The sequence below is a fragment of the Drosophila elegans genome, unplaced genomic scaffold (genome assembly GCF_018152505.1).
Source record: "Drosophila elegans isolate 14027-0461.03 unplaced genomic scaffold, ASM1815250v1 contig_208, whole genome shotgun sequence".
In the NCBI taxonomy this organism is placed as follows: Eukaryota; Metazoa; Arthropoda; class Insecta; order Diptera; family Drosophilidae; genus Drosophila; species Drosophila elegans.
The window spans coordinates 11,374,428-11,401,929 of record NW_024545578.1 but is presented as its reverse complement, the minus strand read 5'-3'; the positions used below and the strand labels follow the sequence as shown (position 1 = coordinate 11,401,929).

At 37.6% G+C, this 27,502-nt stretch overlaps 2 protein-coding genes across 5 annotated transcripts; both read right to left on the bottom strand.

Annotated features, from left to right (window-relative positions):
- Positions 1-195: 195 nt before the first annotated feature.
- LOC108135589 (solute carrier organic anion transporter family member 74D) lies at positions 196-26,832 on the bottom strand. Of its 4 annotated transcripts, XM_017256388.2 has the most exons (9): positions 26,796-26,832; positions 25,620-25,737; positions 11,558-11,591; positions 2,984-4,662; positions 2,402-2,765; positions 1,777-1,961; positions 1,574-1,717; positions 1,336-1,512; positions 196-949 (listed from the first exon to the last, which is right to left on the bottom strand). In XM_017256388.2, exons 4-9 carry the CDS (start codon positions 4,392-4,394, stop codon positions 768-770), a joined length of 2,463 nt encoding a protein of 820 aa, XP_017111877.1. In that variant the 5' UTR covers positions 4,395-4,662; positions 11,558-11,591; positions 25,620-25,737; positions 26,796-26,832; the 3' UTR covers positions 196-767. The 4 variants fall into 4 exon arrangements, with proteins under 4 accessions (XP_017111877.1, XP_017111876.1, XP_041563819.1 ...); XM_017256387.2 differs by lacking the exon at positions 26,796-26,832 and having other exon boundaries at positions 25,620-26,604; XM_041707885.1 differs by lacking the exons at positions 11,558-11,591; positions 25,620-25,737; positions 26,796-26,832 and adding an exon at positions 5,057-5,075.
- On the bottom strand, positions 18,560-19,012 carry LOC108135591. Its single transcript, XM_017256392.2, has one exon. It carries the CDS (start codon positions 18,979-18,981, stop codon positions 18,631-18,633), a length of 351 nt encoding a protein of 116 aa, XP_017111881.1. The 5' UTR covers positions 18,982-19,012; the 3' UTR covers positions 18,560-18,630.
- Positions 26,833-27,502: the final 670 nt, after the last annotated feature.

Below are 27,502 nucleotides of genomic sequence, written 5' to 3'. Positions count from 1 at the left end.
GCTGGGAATTATTAAATTTCATTTAGAATTTTAGACGCTACAGGTAAATGAAGATTTTTAAAGAACTTATTGAATCATGATCATTAAATATGGTGGATACAAATAAACAATTTTAAACCTTCATGATTCAGATTTAACTAATTAACACTTTTCTTCATTTTAATCCTTACCCAAAGAAATAATTAAAAGATAGCCTTTCTTTTAGTACTTGTATATAGTTTTCCATATAATTTCTTTTCGTATATTTTTGTTACTGCTGTTGTTGTATGACAAACTTAGACAATTAATTTGAATTTTAACTAAAATTTAACTACCACAGATAGGTTGCAATTACATACATACATGTAAATGTATATGTCTAATATATTAATTACAGATATACATAAATCGCGATATAGCTGTTACATTGTTACACATATAGATTTATAAATGTTGTTGCGTTTGCACAATTTTCGACCAGTATTTCTTCATATATTTGTCGTTTAATTACGCTCAAGTATGAATAATGTCTAGAATTTCATTTCTTCGTTTCGCGTTGAGATTTACACAGAATTAAAACGTAATTCATAGGTTTTATGTAGAATATGGAGCAGGGATTTGGAGCGGGGGGAGGGGCTGGACGAGCGCGTTTTAATGTCACTTAACTAAATACATAACTCTTGCACTAGGCTAACAAACTAGACAAAATGATAACTAATTAACAATTAAGGTAAACGTTTATTGGAAATCTTGCATCAGGTGCAAGGCTCGTCTCCATCCCGCTCCCCCTAGACCGTCGTGTCCGGCGCTGGCGTTATGGGCTGCTTGGACTCGGACGTCTCCAAGGACCTCCCGTTGGGCGTGGGCCCACCCTCCGGCGGGTCCTCCGGCGCAATGTCGATGCGGTGCGCCTTGCGCCACACCACCAGGTCCATCAGGAATGCTAGGAACATAATGCCAGCCGTGATTCCTGGTGGGAGTTGTAAAAAGTACAAATGCATACATTCATTTTAGTTAGTTAACGAGATTAGGTGGTAAAAAACCCCGTTTAACAGTCTCAAATATGGTAAATTGGTATTCTTTTGTGTTTTAAAATACTTTTAAATATTTAATATATATTTTGTAAAATTTTTTTATAAAACTGGAATTTAGGGATAAATATTTGGTGAATTTATTTAGAACAAAATGTTTCTTTTCATATCATGATATAAATTTAATGTTGATTTCCAATGTTCTGCAAAAATTTATTTATACAAAAGTAACCATTGTATGTTATTCAAATAACAGTGGTATTTCTTTCCCCTCAATTGAACTGGTTTTTTTCTTACATCAAAATTTTTAGCAGCAGTGACTCACCTAGGAAATATTGCCTGAAGGTGTCCGCATCGTAGAGCGAACAGGCTCCGTGCTTGCCGCACACGGACTTCCAGATGAGGCAGGCGGAGTCCACCACTGCGCCGTAGATGATCGGGCAAGGAACATTGCCGAACAAGCCGATGGCCGACTGAATCACACCCATGGCCATTGCCTTATCTGAGTTGGACAAATATAAATTAGTTAGTTAACCATTTAGGCCTTTAATCCTGGCTATTACCTTTGGGATGTGTACAGCGCATGACGAGCAGCATGCTGCCCACCTCGGAGGTGGAATGCATAAATACGCAAATGGCAAAGATCACTATAAAGTAGATGAAGTTCTTGCAGTTATTATCACAGTAACCGTTGACCGCCTCAGGAGCTGCAAGTCGGAGGGGGATTAAAATACTGCGATACCCCGGTATCTGGAGTCTAGTTTACCATCTGGAATGCAAGCACAATCGGAGTAGAGGGTGCGATTATCGCTGGGCCGCAGCGAGGAGCTGCTGCATCCGGCGTGGCAGGCCGAGATGTACATCTTGCCATCGGCGCAGATGGGCGCAAAGTTCTCCTTATCACAGGTACAGTTGAGGGCGGCGGTGCACGTGGGCTCGATCAGAGCGGGACTAGTGGTTGAAATAAATAAATTATCAATATAACAATTTACTTTCAGTTTGCATACTTTTGGGGAATAACAAAACATTAATTTCAATTCATTTTGGATACAAATTAACCTGCTTCAAGGCAAGTTAAGGCGGTTGTAATTGTTGTAGGACCTACTCTTTTATGCATTGCGGCTTTAAAGCCATATAGACCTTATATTGCGCATTGCATTTAACACTTATCACCCATACGCACTGTTACAACTATATAAATGATCTATATTCATTTTATTTTTAAATGACTTTGTCTCCATATTTTATTTGACTAAGATTAATAATTTGCTAAAATTAAATAACAAATCATTTAAGAAAGTCCTTTTTTTGCCTTTCACCTTTTTGGTGGTCAGTTACTTTCCACTATTTCCTAATAACAATACCCCTTAGAAATCCCTTTGTTGACTCACCTGTTGCCATCGCTTGGCTTGTAGCCGGCAAAGTCGTTCATGCTGCAGCCGATGAACATCAGGATGATCATGCCCGCTGAGTAGACGAGGGCTGTGAAGGCGATCCACGCGGCCACGCCCCTGGCAGTGGGCTTCCGCTTCAGGATGAACAGGCCGGAGATGACGATGCCGATGCCCATGACCAGGATGCCGCAGAAGGCGGCTATCATGTTGGCATCGTAGGTGGCCAGCCGGAACTGCGTTTCCAAGTACTTGGGCAGGAACGTGTAGAGCCCGGCGATGGGCAACAGGTGGAACACACACGAGGCAGTGCGGAACATCAAAATGTCGTTGCTCAGCTGGCGACGCACCGTCTTGGGAAAGTCTGCAAAGGGGAAAAGTTAAGGATAAATCTCTACAAGCTAAGTAAAGTTGATGATATCTTTTTTTATTGCCATTGTTGGATTAAAAATATAAAAATTATACAGTGCAATAATAATATTATAATATAATAATAATAATATTATTATTTATTGAAGTAAAATATTTCAAGTACGATAATTTTAACTGTTTGAAATTTCCTAAGTATTTTCCCAAACTCACCTTTTAGCTTTGGCTTTTCCTCGGGCTCAACTGGAGCTGCTGGAGTCGCCGCCTGACCCGGCGGCGGCTTCTTGCCCCTCAGCTGTTTGGGGAACGAGAACATGGCAATGGAGGCCAGCAGCATGAGGCTACCGATGGCCACGGGTCCCAGCCACCAGGCGCCAATCCAGCGGGGATCGGTGGCATCAAAGCCGGGATTCGAGAAGTTCACATACCAGCGGGTGCAGAAGCTGCCGAAAATGAATCCGGATGCGGGACCCAGGATCCTCATGCCAATGGTGACGGCCATGTACATGGGCGACTGCTTGCTGCCCACATTGTCATCGATGTACGGGATGCCCAGAGTGGCCACGGCCGTTTGGCCAATTCCCGAGCTCAACAGGCTGCCGAAGAAGATGCACAACACAATGACGGTGATCTTGGAGTGAGAGGCCTGCTCCAATTGGCGCTCTTCGTTGCACTCGCTGCCCGAAAGCGTTTGGTTACCACCCAGAATGCACAGATTGGGATTCCGCTGCTCCGGCAGCCACAGCGATGAGGACGAGTCCCCGGCAAGAGTGGTGACCTGCGGCTGCTGCAGGATCACACTGGAGTGCATCAGCTGCTCGCCGAAAATGAAGTGTGGCAGGGCACAGGAGAAGGCAGCGATGGAGAACAGGACCATGCCGCAGGCTATCCACCTGGGCCGGTGGCCTCGTCCCGCGAAGTAGGTTAGCAACATGGCCGTGCATATTTGGCCCATCTCGCTGGCACTCAGCAGGATGCCCGTGGTTTTGGACTTGATCTGGAACAGCTTCTCGATGGTGGTGATCACGGACACGAAGTAGGTCATGTACATGCCCTGCAGGATGTAGGCCAGCAGGAAGACCACCATGAAGACGTGCGTGGAGGCGAATCGACGGGCCCACCTGGGTCGGCAGCCGAAGAGGCCACAGCTGGAGCTGGACTCCGCGGAGGAACTGCCATTGAGGTCGGAATCGAAGTCGGATTCCTCGGACTCACTGGAGCGGGGTGGCAGCTTGTAGCCACCGGTGAGGGGTGCCTGTTCGTGGGCATACTTCTCGCTGAGACTGTGTCCGTTGCCGGTGCCATTGTTGTTGCTGCTCAGCAGGTTGCCCAGGCCGTTCTTGAGGTGGCCCAAATCCTCCGGAGCCTTCCACTCGTTGTTGTTGCTGGGTGTGCTCTCGTACAGCACTGTACTGGGCGGTGGCGTGGTGGTCACCTCGCCATTGTTGGCTGAGCCATTGTTGTGCTGGGCCAGCAGTGGTGTGAAGGCCTGGCTGGAATCGCGACGTCCTCCTCCGTTCTGGTGGTAGCCATTCCCATTCAACTGGCCGTGTCCATTGCTCGGCTTTCCTCCCAGAGATTGGGCCTGCGTGGCCGCCTCCACATCGCCATTGCTCTTCGTCATCCTGGCTTTTTACGGTTTTTACAGAACACTAAGGCGATTTGATCTGTCTTCGAGGGCTCTCTATCGATCTCAACTGTTTAATCTCAGAGGTTCGGTGTTTAGTGTCTGTCGTCTATGTGGTCTTGGTTGTTGCCTGTTCCATTTTCCTATGTGGGAATTGGGTTTTCACATTTAACTCAATTTACTTTTGCTTATTGGCCCAGAAAACGAGGTAGATCGGTTTTTGATAACAGTTCTGTATTCTTTGTTGCAATATGGCAGTGTTGTTCTAAAAAAGACAAATACAAAAAGGTTTAAAAAAAGGTTAGCGAAAGGATGAATACTTTTGACGTAATTTAAATTTTGTTTAAATGTTATTATTCAATTACTTCAATTTTAATCCCTTATTGTTTTTGTTAGAAAATTGTTATTTTACTTTTACTATGACACGAATTACAAAATCTTTATAATCAGATTTTATTTATTTTGGTATTTCACATTTACATAATTTTTTACTTTTTCAACTTTCAAAATATACAATATAAACTTTTACATAATATGTATATAACAATAGCATTAAATAACACTTGACATGACTTATTTTTTATAGATATTTAGATAAAATCCCATTTTAAAACTAACTTTTATTAAAATATCAACTTTTTTTTTAAGTTACTGTTTACCGTCAGATTATACTGAAATTATAGCACTGAGTTCCAAATGAAGACTGGGAAAAAATCGGAAAACCACAGAGAACACATAGCTTATCAGGTCCGCTCACATACACATGCATTTAAAACGCAGTCGTACGAACAGCATGCGACAAAATTCTAGCAAAGCTGCAAATATTTTAGATTGCACCATATATTATTTGGCAATTTGATAAGAGCGCCTATAAAGTTCAAGGTTAAGCTGATATGAATTTTTCTGTCGCACGTGAAGTCTGCCTAACTTATTTACACCTATATCTTCTAAAGCCTTTGAATTCACTTTATTATTTACAACATACATAACTATATATAATTTGAGGCTTGTATATACAAATCATATATATATTTATATAAGCAAAACAAATATTAAAACAGTTTGTCCAAATTCCCCTATCTCATTTCACTTTTTTTAATTTTTTTTGCCAAACAAATTTCAATGTCAAATACTCGCAAATTTCGTTCTAAGTATTTGTTGTTTTTTTTGACTCAGCCATTCGCGTTTGTGTTGGCTTATAAAAAGCAATGACTGAATTTAATTTCACTTTCCGGCGGTACAGCCGCTCCGGTTCCATTGCAATCACAATGGACTGGCTGCACTCACAAATCTTATCACTGTGCCCGACCTCGCTGATAAGGAAAGTGAAATTTCAGCTCGGTGGTAAAGAGAGGTTGCGGTTGCGGTTCTAAATGTACAAAATATAAACATATGAAGTTGTTGTTTTCAGTAATTTATTTATTCTTACTATGAAAAAAAAAAATGGTAACCAAGAAATTTGATCTAAAATAAAATTGTAAATTTTGTAATATAAATATATTGTTGCATACTTTTCGACTCATTTTTAAGGGCTTTTAAAATTGACTTTTCTGCTTTCTTTTTTCGACATAATGAAAATATTTTTCTATAATTCCTTATTAATTTTAACAAAATTGTAATTTCTTTTGAAAATCAAAAAAAACATGTATAAATATAAATATAAATATAAATATAAATATAAATATAAATATAGGAAAAGGGAATTTTGTTCAAATTAAATGTAAGGCACTTGCGGTTTTGATTAGTGAGTAATGAAATAACAGAATCTGCAAGGGGAACAATTAGCAGGAAATATAAGAGAGTGATGTTTTCTATATTATTGGCCTGGCCCCCGGGCGTCATAAACTTTGGCCTTGAAATTGTTGTTTTTGCTGCTGTTGGCTTCATTCTTTTTCTCTGTTTTTCATTCGATTTTATTTATTGCGCATTTTGCGCTTTTGATTTCTGTTTGAAATACTTTGTTTTTGACCCATTGAAATGTGTATGAATCGAGCGAATATTTATTTATGCATAATTAGATATGAATGGAAGTAGCACGTGCTTAATTAGCATTTTTGATTTGTTTTGTTTTAGAGATGTGCCAACAACACATTAACAAACAGCAAAATCACTTTCCCAGATATATAATTAAAAATAATTCAAACAAAGCTTATATTTTAAAAATTTCTAAATTGTGAAAATCTTTAAAAATTAAATCAAATATTATTAAAGTAGATATGCAATTCAAATGTATGTATAACAAAGAAAATTTAAGCTCTAAAAACATAAACATACATAATAACTTAAATTATAATAGCTTTATTTACTATATTGTTTTCCTAACTTGATTTTAGGCCAACGTGGTATGACCAACGATCAAGGTATTTATTTTTCATTAATCAGGAGCCAATCGATCATTATTTAAGTCTTTTGTGTCTGTGCATCTACTTAATAATGACTTGAAAATATGAATATGAAATTGATCTGATAAATATCTTTTTGTCTTTTCATCTAAATTTATTTGGTTTAATTAATGTAAAACGAATCGATCATCATTTAACAGTTTTGGTTTCCAAAAAGTTTTGGATAAAGTTATTTATAACGTGTTTTAATCTGAGATCTGTGACAGCAAAGCTCATAGTGTGAATTTCCAAGATTATATAGAAATGAGAACAGCTCCAGATCCAGATAGGCCCTTGACTTTATCTTAATTTGCTGCCTTATCTGTTTCCCACTTTCCCACAGTTCTCTGTACCTCTTCGAGAATCTAACTGGTGACGTAGATGGGCCAACAAAGCCAGTACTTTAGTGCTCGGTTGCCACTTATCGTTGCCATCGCTGCGTAATCCTCCCGGCTCCTCTTTTTTCCAGCCCCCCTCCATGCGGCTATGCAGAAAAGAGTTTAAACTTTGGAGTTATTCCGATGCACTTGCTGGTCTTGGCCTGGTCTGAACCCGAACTCCTGCAGTTACCTGTTTGGTTTGGGATCGAGCTGCGGGCAGGGCTCATTGAACCCTGTTGGGAGCAACTGACCAGGTTGCGAACTATCGGCAGATGTTTATGTAAGACCCCGACCATCCATTGCCTTTAATTTGGCCTGATGGATGGTTGATTGTTCAATTTGCTGCAAGTGTTCAAATGACAGCCAGCGATGGCCGATTTATCAGTGTCAATCATAATAAATGCAATTAAACCACCCGTTTACGAAACTATCTATGGGCGATAGGCCCATTTCGTTCTGTTCGAGCGGGGCATATACTGGTTAGGAGAGATCGATATGTAGATTGTGGCAGAGGTTTCCATTTCAATTGGGCCCGCAGCCATCATCATAAATACAATGTGAGAAATTCAACTTTTGATTTTACACCTCAGTGCAAAATGCAGGGGTTTTAAACAATGTTGCTAATTGTAAATACTTTGTAGGGTTAAGTTCTTACTAATGGCACGTTTTGAAAAGTTATAGCTGCTTAAGTAGCTATTAACATGTTTACATCTCAAACAATTTGCGTAGCGACAATGATACAACTTTTTCTCTCAAATCAAATTTCATGAATAAAAAATGCATTAAATATGCGATGTACATTTTGTGTAATTTCTGGTTATAAGATTCATTTTAAGACTAAGTTAAGAGTTTACCTATTGGCACTTTGAAGTTTCATGTATTTTAGACCATAAGTTAAACCAAACTAAATTGTCTTCTATATTGTTTGCTTTATCATTTTTGGCAAAATATTAATAAATTGATTTTATTGATCCAACCTTTAGCAGATCGAAGTCTTTGCTGTTCAGTGTAACAAGAATGGTAAAGTTGCCAAGAGAAAGGGGGGAGTTGCACTTTTTCTCCGCTCATAGCGTGTGGATTTTCCGGTTTTCCTGGCCACTTGCAACACGTCTTCCCTCTTCCGTCTTTGGTCTTCGGTTTTCCTACTACGTAACTGAGTTATGTATGTATATACGTGTGCTTCTGGCAGAGTATGGGTGTGCATTTGAATTGCGCAAGCGCAACTATTGCAAATTGCATACCAAGCAGCTCAGTGGCCGATGTTGCTGTTGCTGCTGTTGCCGCTGCATGCCAACATGCAACAAAACCAGACACGCGGGCAACGTGCTGACTAGACGCTGACAGCAGCAGCAACAGCAACAGCAACAGCAACATCGTCGCACTGCAGCAGCAACATGGCAACAAACAAGTGCAAAAGCCGCAGAAGAAAGCCCCAACAATGGCTAGGCGGCATTGAAAGTAAATTGCACACTCGACCAGCAACAGATGCCGATGGCGATGGCGATGTCAGTTGCAAGTCCAAGTTGAAGTCGAACCTGCAGTTAAGACCTGCTGGAAAGAGCTCGGAAAAGTGGTTTTTCCACATTTCACTTTTAGCATAGAAACGATTTAGAACCTGTGCAATCGGTGGAATCTTTTTTTTCACCAACAAAATGCAAGAAAGATTGCTTATTAATTTCTGAAGCTATGTTTACTTTTTTACAAAGTTTCAAATTCAAGACATCTATTTGTTTGTTCATATTCGCCCCAGACATTGAGTCATTTTCTGGGCTTATTTCCCTACAGTCTCCAATTCGCTGACCAATCAGATACGTCCATTTATTGGGTTTTGACTTTGACCTTCACATTGAGAACTGAAATTCGAACTTGAAGCTCGAAATGTGTAAACAAACTGTTGGACAGACAAAAACAAAAAACTTGGCTATGACAAACGATTATAATATAAACACGTAACTGCTCACTTAAATATACCTTTTTTTATATGTATGCTTTAATTTTTAAACCTAATTCGCACTTCAAAGTGCTTAAATTATTCCATTTTTTGGGGCATGAACAGGCATGACTAAGTTTTACTTTTATTTTATTTGTAATTTCCTAAATCCTATTATAAAAGGTTCCATAAATTTGTAACAGCTCCGGATCAAATTAAAAAACACATAAAACTTTTTAAGCTGCAAGTCTCGGATTATAAAAATTATATTTCAATGCGATCAAGATACAATAAAACTCCCACATATGTACGGATATTTAAGCTTGTGCTTTTTGGTGTTTTAAACTGGAACAACCATGTAAAACGTCTGAGTTTGGTACATATAAGTACAATATGGGGTACATGATTCATGGCAAGAAATCGGGTGTGGCTTTTTAACCGAAAAACAATGACAAAAAATTCTTAAAACATTTTAAGCAACTGTTAAAATTGGAACACATGAGAAATGTGGCTGAACAATGCTCTTACTGAAAATTATATTACGTAGATAAATGGATAAACTAAAATTTTTTAAAACCTTTTTCAGAAGCTAGTTTTTATTTAGGAGAAGCAATAAAAGATAAATTTCAATTTCCATGCCATATTATTTAATATTATTTAGCTATTGCTCAGCCAATAAAAAAGCTGAGTAAATTTATTCACTTGCATGGAATACGTATATATTACATTTTTTTGGACTGCAGTTTCTTTTCTTTCTGCGCGCATTAACATGGCGAAAAAATCAAAACTTCCTTTTTGACGGCGCTTGTTAAAAATCTGAGAAAGGTACGAAACACCAAAGCAAATCAAAAAACGAAACGAAAAAAAAAAATTGAAGAAAAATTAACAAGCTTAAAATGGCAGCCAAGTGTGCATAAATTTTTAAAATGCCCGCAAAAGTCCAAGCCGAAACAAATTTAAAATAAAGAGAAAACAAAAACTTAATGAAATGCAATCAAAAAGGCATTTCAAGAGGACTGCATTAAGTCCGGGTTGGACTTGGAGTCCAGCCAGTGTTACCTGGTAGCCGTGGTCAATCCTCCAAGTCCCCCGAATATCTCGCGTGAAGATCAGTACATGGCGCTGACGTGACGTTCTCGATGCAGCCGAAAAAAAGACATTTGTTTCCCTTCTGGATTGGATATCCCCTTTATAGGAATGCATATATGCAGGTACTGAATAAATGCGAGTGGATTGCTTTTTGCTTTGGCAAAAAACAGTTTACATTTGTCATTTCGCGCTGACAGTGAAACAAAATTATTTAAAAGTGCGCATATCGAATATTTTACTTTACTTATTATTGTATTGTATTTTTGTCCCTCTAGCTTTCTCTAATTTAAACTATCCATTAGAGCCATTAAATAAAAAAACTAACCTTAAAATAACCTACAAGTACCGATAAATTAGTGACGCATTTAACTACAAACTACTTAACTACTTATTTGAAGTTACGTTATTGTTTAATTTCATTTAATTTTAAAAAGTGGTTTTTATATTTACGTGTTAAATAAACAAAGTGATCATTGAAGTTTATTCCATTTTTGTATCAGTTCCTACCCACTGTGGGGACAAGGCGGAGAAAAGAAAGCTTGTTTCAAAAGTACAAAAAAATTCTTAATTTAAAACAGAACAGAACCCTCTGTCTGATTGATTGAGCCGCTGATTTAAGCGGCTTTTGGTGGCCAAAACTGTAACTTGTGGACCATCGAGCAGCCAATTCGGATGAGGTGTTAACTTGCCTTAACTGCTCTGCGGACCGAGTGGTACCGTTATGGGGCTAATTGAACTTTTATAAATTGTTCTCTGTCTTCAGACGATGCTTCTCCTCTTCGAGATCGGCTAATTTAGCATAGTTTATTGTGGGTTCTGAATTGATTTTTTCAATTAGCGACCAATTATGCGGCACAGCTTCGTCATGCGCAGAAAGTTTGGCTCATTTGCATAATACATATCAAGCAAATGACGAATAGCCATTCAATAGTCTTCTCAAGTGTTTTGGCTATTGGAGTTAGTTCACTCGAAGTGTCAAGTGGCTCCCCGACGAAAAAAAAAAGAATAGAGGCATAGATAGAAAGATAGAACCATAGCAATTCGCATAGATGCGAAACCAAGAAGGCCTGCTTTTGGTACTCATTACTCATGAGTATTTGTTTATCAAAGTACTTAGCAGGCTTTTTTTTGCCTCTCAAAGCTCTCCCAAAAAAAAATCATTTCAATTGTTTAACGAACAAAAAATCCCTGCATAATTTTCACTGAGTGCGTGTTTGTAATTTATTATTTATTCACCTTTTTGGCGTTTGTAAATTTCCACTTGGCATTTTTGGAAGTTTCTTTCTTAACTCTTTTGGCGCCCGGCTTTTTTATGGCGTTCCATTTTAAATTATTTGTTTACTTATAAAGAACTTTGAGAGCGTTTTTTTGTTAACTTACTTTTTTGTTTTGCTTGAGTTTCTGTGGTTGGTAACTGAAAGTATAAAAAAGGCAAGAGTGAGGTAAGATTTGGTGTAAAAAGTTGCGATAAATTCTTAAAACTATTTATTTAAAGCTATTTACATTTTATTACTATTTTTTTTTTTTTGTATTAAACAGTTAAATAATTTTTTTGTTTTTGAAATTATTGCTTAACATTTTCTCTTTGTCTTTTGGTTTATTGGTTGCTTCCGAAAGATATTGTTATAGCTCTCAAGTATTTCTAAAATTTAATGCCCATCAAATTTTGTCATAAAATTTTACCCATAAACAATCAGCTACAATTAAAAGTACGTATATTAATGCGCATGCCGTTCAGTTGGGTAATAACAATTACAGCCAGACCGATTAACAACAATTTTGAGCGGCTGCAATGCGTGTGAAAAAAATGCAACGAACATTATTGTTTATTAAAATGAGCGAAACCACGAGCGTCAAGAAAACCCATTAAATGGGGGCAAAGTGTACAATAAATGTAAAATGCAAATCTTGTCTGCTGCAAAAATAGTTGCCGACGCCTCGGCAACAGCAAAAAAAAATTGTATAAAAATAAAAGATATATGAGCACAATGGTCTGTCGGTGTGTCTCAGTGTGGGTATGTGTATGTGCAGCGGGCAAGCAAAATTGCATTGAGATAGGTCAGTCACACACCACACTCACACCGACAACCGAATGCAGCGTACTCTCTTCTGCAATCGAAGCTTTATGTGTATGTTTGATAACTGCTCTAATTACGCACCTAGGGGTGGTATTTTTTACAATTGTAATCCCTGCCAACGGCAAGACGCAAATTGCAGGGCAGGCCGTAAAAAGTAAAACAAGTTTCTTTTGTCGAATGTCCATGTAAAACTTACACAATCGCATAGCCGCTCTCTCGATTCACTTTTCTTTGTGCAATTTCAATAATTTGGCGAGAGACTGAGAGCGGGCTGCATAAAGCTCTTCGAGGAAGAGAGGAAGTGCATCCCACAGAAAAAGAGAGGCGGAAATCTCTTCGTTTACTTGCACTTTCTGCTGCACTTTTCAGCGGAAATAGTAGTAGATTTAATAAAACATCACTTTAAGTATAAAGTTTTAATATTGTGTTCAAAATAATTTTAGAAGTGGAATTTCTTTGAATTTAAGATAGTCAGGAACAACAATATTGATAGTTTACTGACATAAAATGTAAGAATTGTGTTGCTGTTATTTTTAATAGCAATTTCATGTTAATATCATGACTTGAAAAATATTTAAAATATTTTATTATAACCGAGATACGGATTAAAGAAATTATACTTAGCTTTGACGAAAAAGCCTGAAACCCTTTTGCCAAATTTTAATAACATCAATGATTATAACATCTGCCAACTAACATTTTGAGCCGGCACATCTCGTTTCTCTTCCATCGCTCTCAATTACATTCACTGTTTTCCACATCTTCCCGACCTAGGACAACGAAATTTAAATGTCTGAGGCGGTATATCCACCCAATCAAACGAGAACGCCACCCCAAAAAGCTTTATTTTTTGGCAAAACCCAAGAAAAGCTCTTTATAGAAAAAAGGGTGGGAGGTAAGCCCTAGGAATACAGACAATACACAAATTATTGCGCAGTAGACGAAAAACGGGTCTTTCCTTCGTCTAGACAGGCAATTAAAGGAATGGGTCAAAATCAGAGAAACCCTTTACAATGGGAGCGGCCTTTGGTTATATGGTGACATAATTAGTGAAAGTGAATTTGAAAACAATCGTACTTGCATAGCAATAGGGCAAATGCTTTGGAAGCAAAATGAAAACGAAACTCAAATTCGAAATGAAAACGAAATTATTGCAAAATCTAGGCACGCACACTGCCAGCCGACTAACGGTCGCTCTCTCGCTCTTCCTCTCTTGTTTTCCCCCCTGTACGTGTGTTTGTGAAAAGTGCATTGACTTGTCCGCCTATAAGTATGGGTGCTTATTTGCCCCTCTCCGTTTGTGTGTTTGTGTGTGTGCCAGAGGCATGTGGCCAACATTGCAATGGCCAATTCCAATTTGTATTTCGTCTGATGCAGTTAGCTACTCTACTCCTTTTGTTTATGGCCAAAAGGCAAATATTACCAAATGGGCGAGCCGTTTGGGGGGTGTTCATTTGTTGATCCAGGGGGCGTTTATGTCCTTTCTAAGTTGGGTGTGTCTAAAAGTGAATCACGGGTCCACAAATAGAATAGCTTAAAAGAAAATTGGTAAAAGTTGCACACAGTCAAAGAGATTACAATTTTTAATAACTTAAAACTGCGCCAATATACTTATTATACTTATTATAATTAAATGAGCTTTTCTATATTTCAAGTATTTACTTAAAAAATATATCAATACAAATGATTCAACAAATGGTTTTTGAACAATACTATTATTTACTATTTCGTAGTTGTTTGTTTATAGTATCAAGAGCTACTACCTTACAATGCCTTGTTACACATGGCGCATTGTTTATATGTGAAAATTTATCGCGCATACGCCTATTTGTATGATAAGTTAATAGTCATAATAAATATAATCAAAAGCACTGCACTTTCCAACGTCCCTCTGAGATAACCATTCGACATTGTCGCATCAGTTTTATTACACCCAGAGAAAAATCATAGTAAATGCAAATATTTTCACTTGGAATTAAATATTTCCAAGTGTGTGTTGAAATCTTCAATCTCCTATTGGATAAACCAATTAAATATGTTAATAATTCACATAGTTTATTCTAAGTAAGTTTATAATTTGAATAATAATGTTAAATTCAAATATTTTAAATCTCATTTTACTTCGGGATTTTTCTCTGGGTGTATAATAAATGTGCAAAATTCGCAATGTAACAAGAGTAGGATAGTGGATGCAAAACTAGTTTAGTAGGAATCTGAGAACATTCGCTTTGTACTGGCAAAGTTACGTGGCGCTTAATTGAATAAGTGCCCTGTCGCGCGGATTGGATCGGGACGAATGTGTGCTAAATTGATTGAGCTGCAACGAGTGCCATAAATTAACGGACAAACATGGAACAAGTCTGCAGCGGGGCTGCAAATCGTATAATTTCCACAAAAAAATCACAAAAACCCAAGCCAAAACGGAGACAGAAAGCGAAAACTGGGTCAACCTGATGCAGAGCGGCCTACGCAGCTCCATTCAGCCACATTCACATCCACATCCACCTCGTTGTCTATCCGGCCGCAGACGTTACAAATATGTAACTCAAAAAGATATGCAGCTGTAGATGCAGCCCAAAAAAATAGCAAACAAAAAAAAAATACAAAAACAGAAATAAAATAAATAAAAGCAGAGGCAAATGGAAAAAAGTGTAACCCACGTTTCGCTTCATTTGCTCGCACTGGAAAAGTAAAAACGGCAGCTACACGACGCCAAATTTATGTCTGCTGGATTTCACCCACGCAGTTGCCAATAAAAACAGCAGCAACATTTCCAGCAGGAATCTCCATTGTAGAGCCCATAGCAAAAGATAACTGTCATTTTCATTATGCATTTTTTATTTAGTTAATAGTTCACTTATCATAGAAATGTATCCTTTTATGCAGACCTCAAACATATCGCAAATTTACAGATAAATCTAATCATGTAAATCACTATGTTTTAAAAAGGTGTCCAGGCTTTATTATCTTCTTAATTTATTTAAAGGCAAGTTTAAATTACTAGCACCTATTCACTGTACTTCGTGTCCACTGTACAACTGGGGGAGATGGTGAGATTGGTGCTGCCCACAAAATCGTGATTCCGCCAGTTGCCGCCGCCGCCTGCCACACAGCGTTCACTTTCAAAATCAGTGAAATGTGACCAAAAAAAAAGTGAATTGATGTTGCATTGTGTTCAGCTGTCTGTTTGTTAGCTATTCGCATTATTCACTTGGCTTACAAATAGAGGTTAATTTATTGTGACTTGATTGAGTCGAGCATGCGCCTAAAATATGCCAGAGAAACTGACTCCACGAAAGGTTAGTCATTAAATTATAAAATTATTTTGGGGTTTATGTATATATTTATTTTTTTAAGACTTTAAGAGATTTCTGACTTACCCTGCGATCAAAGACTGTATCCATTTGTTTTTCTTGGAGCTATAGGAATTTTACTTTTCCGAAGAAAATTATATATAATATTCTTAAATACCTAAACAAACAAAAAGTTTGAAATTCTTGATTTTGGCCCTTAATAAATATTGTACATTGATGCTATATCAGTTTCAAAAAATTTAAAGACTTTCAGTGAGTCTGCAATCTTTATCCCTGATGTGCAGTATTTCTAGTTGCCTTGTTATAAGAATGCGTGTTTAATGGCAAGTTACCGGGGTCCGAATGCGAAATGCTTGTCTCAATGTCAAGTTTTCCATGCTATTGGAATCAATTACACTGGTCCAGAACTCCACTCACACACTGGCACGAGGTTTAGATGCAGATGCAGTTGCAGTTGCAGATGCAGACACAGATACTGATACAAATGCATGCTGGCGATGCAGATAAACATCCGAGCGAAGAAACCAGATGAAACCCGCGTTCGCTGCATCCGACAACGACCTTCGGCGCCGATCTGACATTGAACACTGGCTATACATGGAGGCATGTACTTGTACTCGTGTACATTGTGCATTGTATTGTGCGGGTTCGGTACGTGTACATGCCTCCTCGCCTTTAGTTGCTGTACATGCTGTTGACATAATTTATCCAGAGCATACACCGAAAAAAACATCGGTACACAGACACAAGAAATTTATATGTTTCGCTACATAAATTTATGTTTAAGTAGCCCTACTATCAATCCAAAAACATAATAGCAATTATTACAGAATAATATTTTCTGTGAGGTACTAACAAAATTATGTGTTAAATAGAAATAATATACATAAATTGTGCCGCAATAAATTAAAAATAATTTCTTAAATAAAGAAACCAATAAAGGAATCCGGGGCTTAACCGTCATAATTGCTAAATTTAATTATTGATCTTTTAAATCTCTTAAAATGCATTTAAGAATTTTCTTAAAAAATTAATTAAAGAATTTCTCTTGAAATGTGCTTTTTTTAATTCATTCAATTTGTTTTGTGGTGCATGCAAAGTGTGTGTTTTGCTTAGCGCTTTTCGCATTTAGCCAATTAACTCAATAGTGCCGAATTCAGTTGTCGATGGAAATGGAAATGGTGATGGAGATGGAGATGTCGGTGACGCGCGCACATTCCAATCCGCCGCGATAGCAAGACGATCCAATCCGCTCCGCGTTTCAGTCGGCACTTCATGTTGCAACAACTTCGGCTGCTGCTGCAGTTGCAGTTGCTGCTGCACTGCTGCACTTGACTTACTTGCCAGGCGGTGTTGCATCTGGTAACTGCCATCGCCATCGCCATCTGCGCAATGCATTTCACTTTCATTATGATGCAGTCAGTTTTTGCCACTAAAAATGGCAACGGGGCAATGCCAATGTGTGGTTTTTCCAAGCCAAAATGAAAACCAGTCGAGAGGCTGAGGCTGCAACAGCAACTGCATCCCGCTTGCACTGCAAGCAACAGCAATAGCAACACCAGCAACAACAGCAACATCAGCAAGAGCAACAGCAACAGCTGACAGCTGCACTCACCTGGAAACTCACCTGGACTCAACTCAACTTAACTCACCTGGCCTACCTGTGTAGGCGTCGCTTTTCGTCGGTTTTCGTCTTTTGTTTCTGCCTCGCATGGGTTTCGTTACTTGTTTTTACTTTCTTCTAATAGATCGTTAGCTGTGCCATGAACTTGCAATTGATTGCTTATTGTTAAATGAAAATGGAAAGTCATTTTCCAGGCATTGCTTTTCCTTTTTCGTGGCATTTCATTAACGACGCCTTTGCCATTTGTTTTGCATTGTTTTCTCAGCGGCGGCGGCAGCGGCAGCGGCAGTGGCTTTCCCGAAAAATGTGCAAGGGGGTCAAGCATTTAACGTATTCTTGACTTGAGTCGACCGTTTTTATTGATTTGCCAGCTGAGCAAACGGAAAGCGAAAGTAATTACCCTTAGTCATGCCCCACACTCAGATAAACATAAGTACACACCCAAATACCGGGAGAGGAACATACATATAGATGTGGTGCGACTGCCCATGAGAATTCCCCAAGAAACCGAGCGATAAATGCAGCAACCCCCAATTGCATTAACAGACTTTCGTATTTGTATGCGAGTGTGAGTGTGAGTGTGTTGCAGTGTGCGTAATTCGCCGCCCCTTCCTGCCCCGCCCTCTTTCCCGCTGCACACACGCAACAGAATCAATTTTTATTGGTTACACAACGACGACGCCAGCAGCAAAGGAAAAGTCCAATGACCCCGGCGACGACTCATGACTTTTAGTACTTCTCGACATACACTTCATAAGGAGCATGTCCAAATTATCCGGCTAACTGGCAACGAAAGATACATTTTTTGGGAATTGTACATTATATACATTGTTAACCGCCCTAAAAACATTTTCTAAGAGTAAGAGTATACTTCATATAAAATTTATAGGGATTTCAAAGTAACAATTTCTAATGTTGTTAAGGACTAATTTAAAAAACACATACTTAAATAAATCATCGAATTATATATATATGTAAATCATTAAAATCCCGAAAAAAAATTATCAACAAGTGATTATTAATAAGTCAATGTGTGCAATCTTAAAACTTTCGGCGTTCGAGATTTCAATATTTATATTTACTTACTTTATTTTCGATAAAAAAAATTGTCTCGAAAATAAAGAAATTTTTAAATTTCTAAAAGCTTTTAAAGAGTATGTCGTAATTCGTTCTGATAATTTGTTCGTTGGTTTCTTAATATTTCCCTCATTTCTGCTCCCTTTTGTTGTGTCTTTTCAGTTGAGTTACTTTTGAGTAAATAGCCAATGCATCGGCTACTGTTTGTTTTGGCCAGGCGCACAGATCGGTGGATCTTTGGAGGAGGATCGGTCGCTAATGGGAAAACAACAAGAGTCGCGGTGAGCAGTTTGCTTGGGTAAACACTTTTATTTATTCACGTGAATCATTTTGTAACCAATTTAATACTAGTGTTCTTGCTCAGAAATGCCAGGTGCCCCGAATGCCGCCGCCGTAGTCGTTGCGATTGAAGTCGAAATTGCGGCTGGCCTGGGCGTAGGCGTCGATGGTGCCACGCCCATCGCGGCTTGAGAACAGATTGTGGTTGTACTGAATACTGGCCTCCCGGCCCACTTGGTTGTCCTTGCTGGCGGTGATGACCACGGACCCACCCTCGGGCGATCGAACTCGCCGGACCAAAGGACCCGCCTCGAGGAGCTCCTCCTGTTCCGCCAACTGGGATTCCTCAGGATATGGCTGGGGATAGGCCGTCACCAGAGACATCAGACAGCAGGCGATGAGGAGCACAATTCCGCACTTGTTGGAGGACATCTTTGCTGGTTAATCGGTTGAATAAAACTGATGCAGGGCTAAGAGTTGTTCGCGTTTTTATAGGAGCATAGCACAGCCCGATGGGATTCACCTAAGCGGGGACTTCTACTTGGCCTCACATTGTGTCTTATCAGCTTGGCACGGTGGTTTTTTTGAAAGGTTCATCCCAATCGGGGATTATTATCAACGCCTTGAATGAACATCACACAGAAATGTCTCTTAACTAAACTCTAATCCAATTATACATATATGGTTCGCAGATTTAAAAACCACATCACTTTGAAAAGAATAATTACTCAGGAATGGAGTTGTATGCATAGTAGTTACTTATAGTTTCTTCCTTGAAAGAAAGTTCATTTATTTCTATGCAAACACAATTTTAAATAAGCAACATAAGGATTAAAATGACTCAGAAGTTATTGTTGATTAAATAAAGGAAGAATCAATAATATAGATATCTACAAGTAATTAATATGAATGCTAGGTATTTAGTTTAAAGGGGTTTTAAGTTCATTCTCTTTGTATAATAATTATTATTTTAGAAAATTAAAATTACACGAATTATTACTTTTATCTTGGGAACTATCTCCTCTAAGCTCTCCACTTCTAAGTTCTATCCCTCTAAGCAGTCTCCATAGTTATGTTAAAATCTATCAATATATGTTAATTCCCAGCTGATTAGGAGTGATATCGACGCGTTTCTAATCAGGTCGAACGAGGGGCGCGCTCTGCCATAACTTTTCTTTTCTAAACGCATTCAAATCGGCCTACGCAACGGACTTTTTGAGATAACAACGACACACGCACACGCACACGCACCGGTGGGCCCGAAAGCTTTCAATAAAAACACAAGAAATCATAGACAAAAAAACGAAAAATTATAAAAGAGAATTTAGTTCAAATGAGTTCGTTGACACAGAAACGAAGAAATCAAAATTTAGTTTTCTTGTGCGGTGCGTGCGATCCACGCACGATTCATTAAAGACTCTGTTGATCGGACGCGCTTTTCGTTTTAGTTATCAACGCAGCGTCGCTGATTAGAACCCGAATACCCAAATACCCGAAAACCGAGTACCGGCATCGGGGAATAAATGAATGCCTAATCTCGCGAGCGAAACCCTTGCAAACCTTGCCATGAACTTGAATTCGAATGGTTGTGAAAGTACATAGTATCACAATTTCTGCCGAGTGCCGCAGCACTCTCTTCATTCTTTTCGGAGACGAGAACTGATTTCTAATCACATTTTCGAGTGCGGTAATTAGATGTGCGTACCGCTCGCAAGCGCTCTCAATGCGAAAGTCTTTCTTTCGGCCCATAGATCACTTGCGGGTGAAAGTTTTTGCATGATGGGTACACCTCGCTTCTGCGGCTCCATGTTTCTTTCATTTCATTTCATTTAATTTCATTTCATTTCATTTACTTTACTGGACTGTGGCCTTATCTATTGAATATCAAGTTGTGCATTTACATCTTTTGTCACCTGTGGCTATTTATCTCGCTGACTTACACGAAGCCCACGGGGCGTATACACAATGTGAAGTAGAAACCGAAACGGGGAGAAAAGAAGCAGAGAAAAACAGATACAAAACTTCAGAGACACGTGTCGATATCTGAGAAGTTGCCGAGTCATAATTGTACATTTTTATAGATCTCCCCGAGAATTCGGCGGAGGCCGCTCGGCTAGAAAAACAATTAAGCCGAAAAATATCAAAATTCATTGAATGAAAGTCTATATGGTATATATCAGTGTGTTTGCCCTGTGGACAGCCATTTGTCTAGGCCCAAAAAGACAGACGGCACGAAATGCGTGGCGTACGCACGCTTTCAAAATAAATTATATATATGCAGCGATGATTTTATATAGCCAAATGCGTGTATACATTTATATTTATATATTGTATATCCGCCGGTTTCTGTATGTGTCGGTGTTTCGCTTGTTGTTTTAAAAAGATTTATTTGCCAAAAAATATGACGACGAGAAGAGCAGTAAAATACTGTGTGCTGAAATCGCAAATGGGCAACTTTTTGCGGCAGCCCCTTTTTGTGTGGTTTCTGCTCTTCAACATTGTCAACAAAGGATGGAGGAAAATGCAGATTAAAATGAATAAGTGAAAAGATATGTTAATTTACTATAGCGAACTTTAAAGTCCCTATTCGGATGGTAGAACTCCACAAATTTCTAAGGAGAGATATTACGATACAACTTTTTAATCATTTCCAAATCATGAAAACGCTATTTTAAAATATTATTAAAATTATTCTTAAAACAATAAACGTAATGTATAATATGTTATTAATTCTTTTTTAAGTATTATTCATTTAAGGTATTAATAGGTTTGACATTAATAGGCTCGTTTAAAATTCAAATTAATGGGCTTTGCTTATAAATAGTGTTTTGTCTGAAGCGTTTTTATAATTATAGCTTTGTTTAAAAATAGCTTTCTTTACTGCTATACTATTTATAATTAGAACTATGGCTTTCATAGTAATACTAACACATTTATAACACATTTATAATATTTTGTGTCGGCCAAGTGGTTACTAAAAATATGTTTGATATTTACAAAATTAAACCGGTTTACATGTAAGCTTACTCATTTAAGAGCACTAAAGTTGTTTTGATTAATAAAACTAAAGATTAAACCAGTTTTATTATTTTTGCATATAAAATATGTCTTGTTTTTCTTTTAACTAATTTTCTTGTCTTTCCTAACCTTAAGGATGGTTTAATATTACTTTAATTATCCATTTAGGTACTTTATCATTTAAAATCTATAAAAGTTTTAATTGCTAAAATTCGATATTGTTTCATGATACAATAATATCAATCCAATGAAATCTAAAAACGAAAGACCCCATAAAGAGGAAAGACTTTATACTTCGGAGAATGGCGAATCGAGAGTGAAGAGATGCTGTTGCTTGTGGTGTTTTTATTGTTATTGTTGTTTGTGTTATGCGTTGCGTTTAAGTCAAGTTCAAGGACTGTCAATTAAATTGAAATCACTTGCTAAAGACGCGTCGCAGCGAGCAGCAAGCAAAACAAGCTTCCAGATGAGTAGAGAAGTGGAGGAGTACAGGAAAATATGGGGTCCAAGTGGAGACGCGCATCTTGTGTATCTATGAGGCTCTGTTTTTTGCTCAGTTCTGCACGCAGCTCGCTTACAATATATAGTATTGCTGTTGTTGCGGATGCTGCGTAGTTACAGTGCGGTAATTGTCGCTGATGATCATGATTCGTCTTCCTCTTGGCCGCTCCATTCCATGGGCAGCTCATCTGCCATCTTCTAGGCCGGTCTTGAATGGCTCTTTTGTATGTCATCCCGGCTTTGAGCAAGTCAAGTGCGACTTCTGGTTCGTTAATCGTTCTCAAACTGTTGCCATCCAGTTCCCTCGATATACAAATACAAATATCTCAAGTGGGGCTTTTGTCTGTCTGTCCAAAAGAGAGGGCGTGTCGCTGGAGAATGTGGGAATTTATCTCATATATTCATGATTGGCATGGGGAATTGGGGCTTTTCGAGTGGTCTAGGGAGTGTCAAGCAAATGATTTTAAAGACAAACTTTGCGCTTGAAAATATATTCCTCATACTCTAGATTAAATTTCAGAATACTATCTATCAGAATATATCATACATTATTTTTTTAAATATTTGCTTTAAGCTTACATTTTTCAATACCATATATTTATTTATGTTTATTCAAGAAGCTTTTCTTAATTCTAGATTTGGTGAAAGACAGATTTTTTCGTATCTTTTTAAGTTTTTAACATCCTGGAGCATATGTGCTAAATTTGTTTAAAATATATTCAAAATGTAAATGTAAAATAAAAGCCGGTAAGCACGACCCCAAACCCAGCCCAACGACAATGCACGGCCAGGGGCAATTCCTAACTGTGTTTTTAGGCCAACTTTCAGTTTCTCGAATTGCGAATCGAGGTTTTCATATCAAATGTGGTCACAGCCAGCGGCCTGAGACGCTTAAATAAATGCATAATTAATGACGATTTGCCTGTACGAATTTGTTTCTCCAGTTGATTAACATAATGCCAAATACATACAACGCCATATAAAATTATCAACTTGGACTTGTGAATAAGACTTTTTTTGTGTACAACTTTACACGTGCTCTAGCGAACGAATAAAGGAATATTGAGCCAGTAAAAAATCGATACGAAATGACTAAACTTCTTGAAAATTTCCTTTGTGTGAACGGTGACTAAAGGCCTTTTAGTGAATGTACAGATAAATGAAATGTCAATCCATCAGCTACGAGAAGAGTTCAGAGGAAACGGAAGTGGGGTATACCATCTATAGTATGTGGAACTGTATGTCAATATTTGGTAAATAAAAAACTTTTCGCTTCGATTCGTTAATCAATACACAAGATTTGTTGTTTTTTATTGATTTTTTGTGTTATTTTTTTAAATATTCTGTATGCCAAGAATTTAAATTAGTAGTAAATCTGGTTTTCTGATTTCGGGTTCGTTCTCTCGGTTCCCCCTACTTTTTCTTATTCTCCTCTTGTTGTTGCTCTCGGTTCTACTCGATTCTTGTTTTTGTCTGCCACTTCTCATCCGATTTCTTCATTTTTCTGCGACGTTATTACAGGTGAATTTTGTAGTTCTTTGCCTGTTGCTGCCGTGCTTTATTTTTCTGGACTTAGGACGCTTGGCAAAAAAGAGCGGAATCAAAAAACAAATTAAACGACTTTGGCTGAAATCGAAATGCTCTGGGCCATTGATCATTTATTGGCGGCGGCGTCGGCGATCGAGTTGAAAAGAAACCTTTGAAAAATATAGGAATGGCGAGGCAGACAAAAACGTTGTTTATGGAAGACACCTTATAAGGTAAGAATATATTTATATTTTTATCTCAAATTTTTGTTCTTTTCTTATTTAAAAAATCATTAGTTTTGAAATATGTAATTTTATTCTAGAGCAACATATCAAAACCTGGAAAACCAACAAGGAAATTACATGATTTGGTAAAACAAAAATTTTGAAACAATCTCATCAGTTTTATTGAGGATTTTTTTAGGCTTAGAACCCGTAATGTAAACATATAACTAACCTTTAAAGTTACCTAAAGACATGAAAAGTTTAACAATTTAAAAACTGTATCCACTTTCTCTATAAACACCAGTTCACAAAAAAATTTTTACTTGAAACAAATATTAATAAAATTGTGTAGATATATTTAAAAGAATTTTATGGTCCTTAACATCACAATTAAAAATGCAAATAACATTAAAACACTTAAAGTATTATCTCTGTTACTTTCAGATGGTTTTCTGCGTTTTATTAACATCATTTTATGTGTTTAATTTTGCATTCCGAAAATAAATTGTTCTGTAAATGTGTACTCATTCAATGCGATCAACCGAATATATATAAATGGATAATAAAAATCGGTGATAACGAACTCGATGTGGGTCAGACGGAAAAGAGTGTTTCTTTCTGGTTTCTGGCCAGAACAAACACTCTTATGATTGAGGTACAAAAGTGAAACTCGGATATTCTGAACCGATCGTTGAGGTATAAACATTTACATTTGATTAAACAGTGTTTATTGACTGTTTTCGTTTTTGCTTTGGTTCGATTTTAATGCATTTCGCTGATTTTCGGCTTTCGTTTTGCGAGGACAAAAAAGAATGCAGGAAAAAACCCAACCCAACCCAACCCAACCCCTGGTATCTGTATCTGCATCTGTGCATCTTTATCTGTGCGTATTTATTTTGGTTTTACGGCATGTAATTACCCAGGGAAAGAGGAGCCAGAAAAAAACACAGAGAAGTGGAGTGTATTTCGTATTCTTTGGTTGGCTTTTTCTCCTCGCGTCTTATCATTATTTCCCAGTGTGTATTGTGCGCTTTCTGATTGCTCTGCCCCCTTTTAACCTTTGTATTTAAGAAATTTCTTAACCCATTACGATTTCACTCAATACTTCGTATGAATTTTGTAGGCCGTTCAACAAAAAATTACATGTTTCACTTTCTCTGGCGCCTGAATAGCTCGCCTCAGAAAAAAAATAACAAGAACGGCGTTGGAGAACGGAAAGATAAATGCTTAGACATCGTCTGCCCCTCTCTATGAAATTTCCAAAAATCTTTTTCGGGTTTCTGTTTTTGTTTTTCCTCACATCAATCAGAGAATGTTTCTTTCTTTTCATTTCTTTTGTGGCAGCATTGAAAAGGGAAATTTCTTTAGCCCAATTAAATGAAAAGAAACAAAATCAGGTTCTTCCCTTGACTTTGTTTTAATTCAGGGGAATGCATGTTTGTTTGGCATTGATCGTTTTTTTTCGATATTTTATTTCGCCACAAAATTAAATTATAAAATGTTATATTTTAACAAACAATTGTATTTTGTAGACTTTAACATTTTTAACTTTGCATATTATTTGGTAAAGAATTTGAATCACAAAGAATGGAATGGAATGATATTTGTATTTGCATCATTATTTTGACAACAAAATATTTATAAATTTAAAAAACTGCATTTAAGAGCTTTTATTCATTTTTAAACGATTCTTTTGAAGAACTTGATATTTTATAAAATTTATTCTATGTATTATCACTGAAAATTTAATTTTTTGTAGATACACATATAAGTCAAATTATTTATTAAAGATGTACTTACGCTTATAGTTTCTGTTTCGCTTTCTGGTTCTGTTGATTTTTTTTCATTCAGAATTTGCTACGCAATTTACGCGTCTAATTTGGAGCTGCCTCTGTTCCCCGCACTGTAATTTTATTGCCTTTTCACACACAGAATTTTTTTATTTAATTGCACACATAATTGACAAAATTAAATGCTAAATTTGTATGTATTTGTATTTGTATGCGTTGAGAACACGCACAAAGCCAATAAAAAATTGTATTTGCGGCTGGGTTTCAATAAAACAATTTTACGAGCACTCACTGGAAATGGATTTGACACTTTATTTGTAATCAACTATGTTTTGTTTTTTTTTTTAATTTAAACTCAACTAAAGGGCTCTCTTACAACTTTAGGAAATCTCAAACAGTTTTTTTAAAATGCATAGAATTTTTTTTTGGGCACAATTGTGCAGTTCTAATAATTAAACATTTATTCAGTTATATACTGAGTTTTCCTGTTAAACTGTGTTTTTAGATCTTACAAATTAAGAAAAATGTTGTTCCTGTTAATCACATAAAAATTTATTATATATTTTCATAGTATAATTTTTTTAACTGGGTTCTTAAGCACAAGAATCTTTTTTAGATATTTTCCATTCGAGTGTGTGGGAATCGGAGGTATTGGAAACCGAAATTGAAACCGATTCGGAACGGAACCGAAAAAGACGAGCGACGCGTGCACTTACAGCGACGTCTGAGCGGCAAAAACTCGAGAATAGGCAAAGTGCGGCTCAATTTATACGACGAAAAACGCAGGCAAGAAGATACAGATACAGATACAGATACAGCTCTATTGGTATAGGTGTATCTTGAAGATACTTCTAAATGCCGCTCTCTTTCGCTCTCTTCGCTGTGGGGGTGGCCTCTCTTTATCGCCGCTCTCTCCCACTCTCGCACTCTCACGCGCTCTGTGTGTTTTGGTTATAAAAATGTAGTAGATTTTTGGCATTTATCTGTTGTTATTTGCATACGCTCAATATGCACGACCCACATTGTTGTTGTACTCGTTCGCAGGGTATAGAAAATATAACGTATACACATGTGTATTTATTTAAGCTGGCATGTACGCATATTCCCATATAAATAAAAACACAAAATGTACATATTATCTCTCTCGCCCCCCCACACACACATACACCCGCCGACTCGCACTCACACGCACACGCTGCCCGTCGGAACAGTCCGCACACGGTCACAATTCGAGTACGATACGCAAAACGGACTGAAAACAGCCGAAACTTTTTCATCGCCAACAGCCGCAGCCGCAGCTGCTGCCTCTGCCGCAGCCGCAGTCGACGTCGACAGCGCATCTGTTTGGGGCTGTTGGGGCTCTGTTAGGACGCCAAAGATGTTAGGGCTCTGTTAGCTCAAATGCTCTCGCTGTTATCAGTGGCGTGGGCTCTTTTATCAAAATAGAGGATCAAAGAGGTCAAGCGACCCCCCTGGACCGTTATTGGGTCGTTCGATAAACGATCTAAGAAAGGTAAAGAGCATTTAACATTGTTGCTCGATATTGGCCCTCTGAGTGTTCAGAAACTGGAGCTAAGTATAAGATTTTTTATATAAAATATTTTTATAACATAGGCATGGGATATTTTTTTGAAGTCATATGCTCTGGCACAGTTTATTATCCACTATTAATGTAAAATATGTCATAAAAACCTCTATGTCATAAAAACCCTCTGCGGAAACCACTGAATATGCCTCGTAAGAAAAAGTAAACAAGAGTGGGTGGTATTGTCAGTCTGTAACTGGATTGATTGATTGATTGTCATTCGTTACAGCTATTGCTCTTTACGAGTTTATTTTATCCGTAAGGACATTTTAAAAGGAGCCTAAGTTTTAAAGAACAAGGCCATAGAA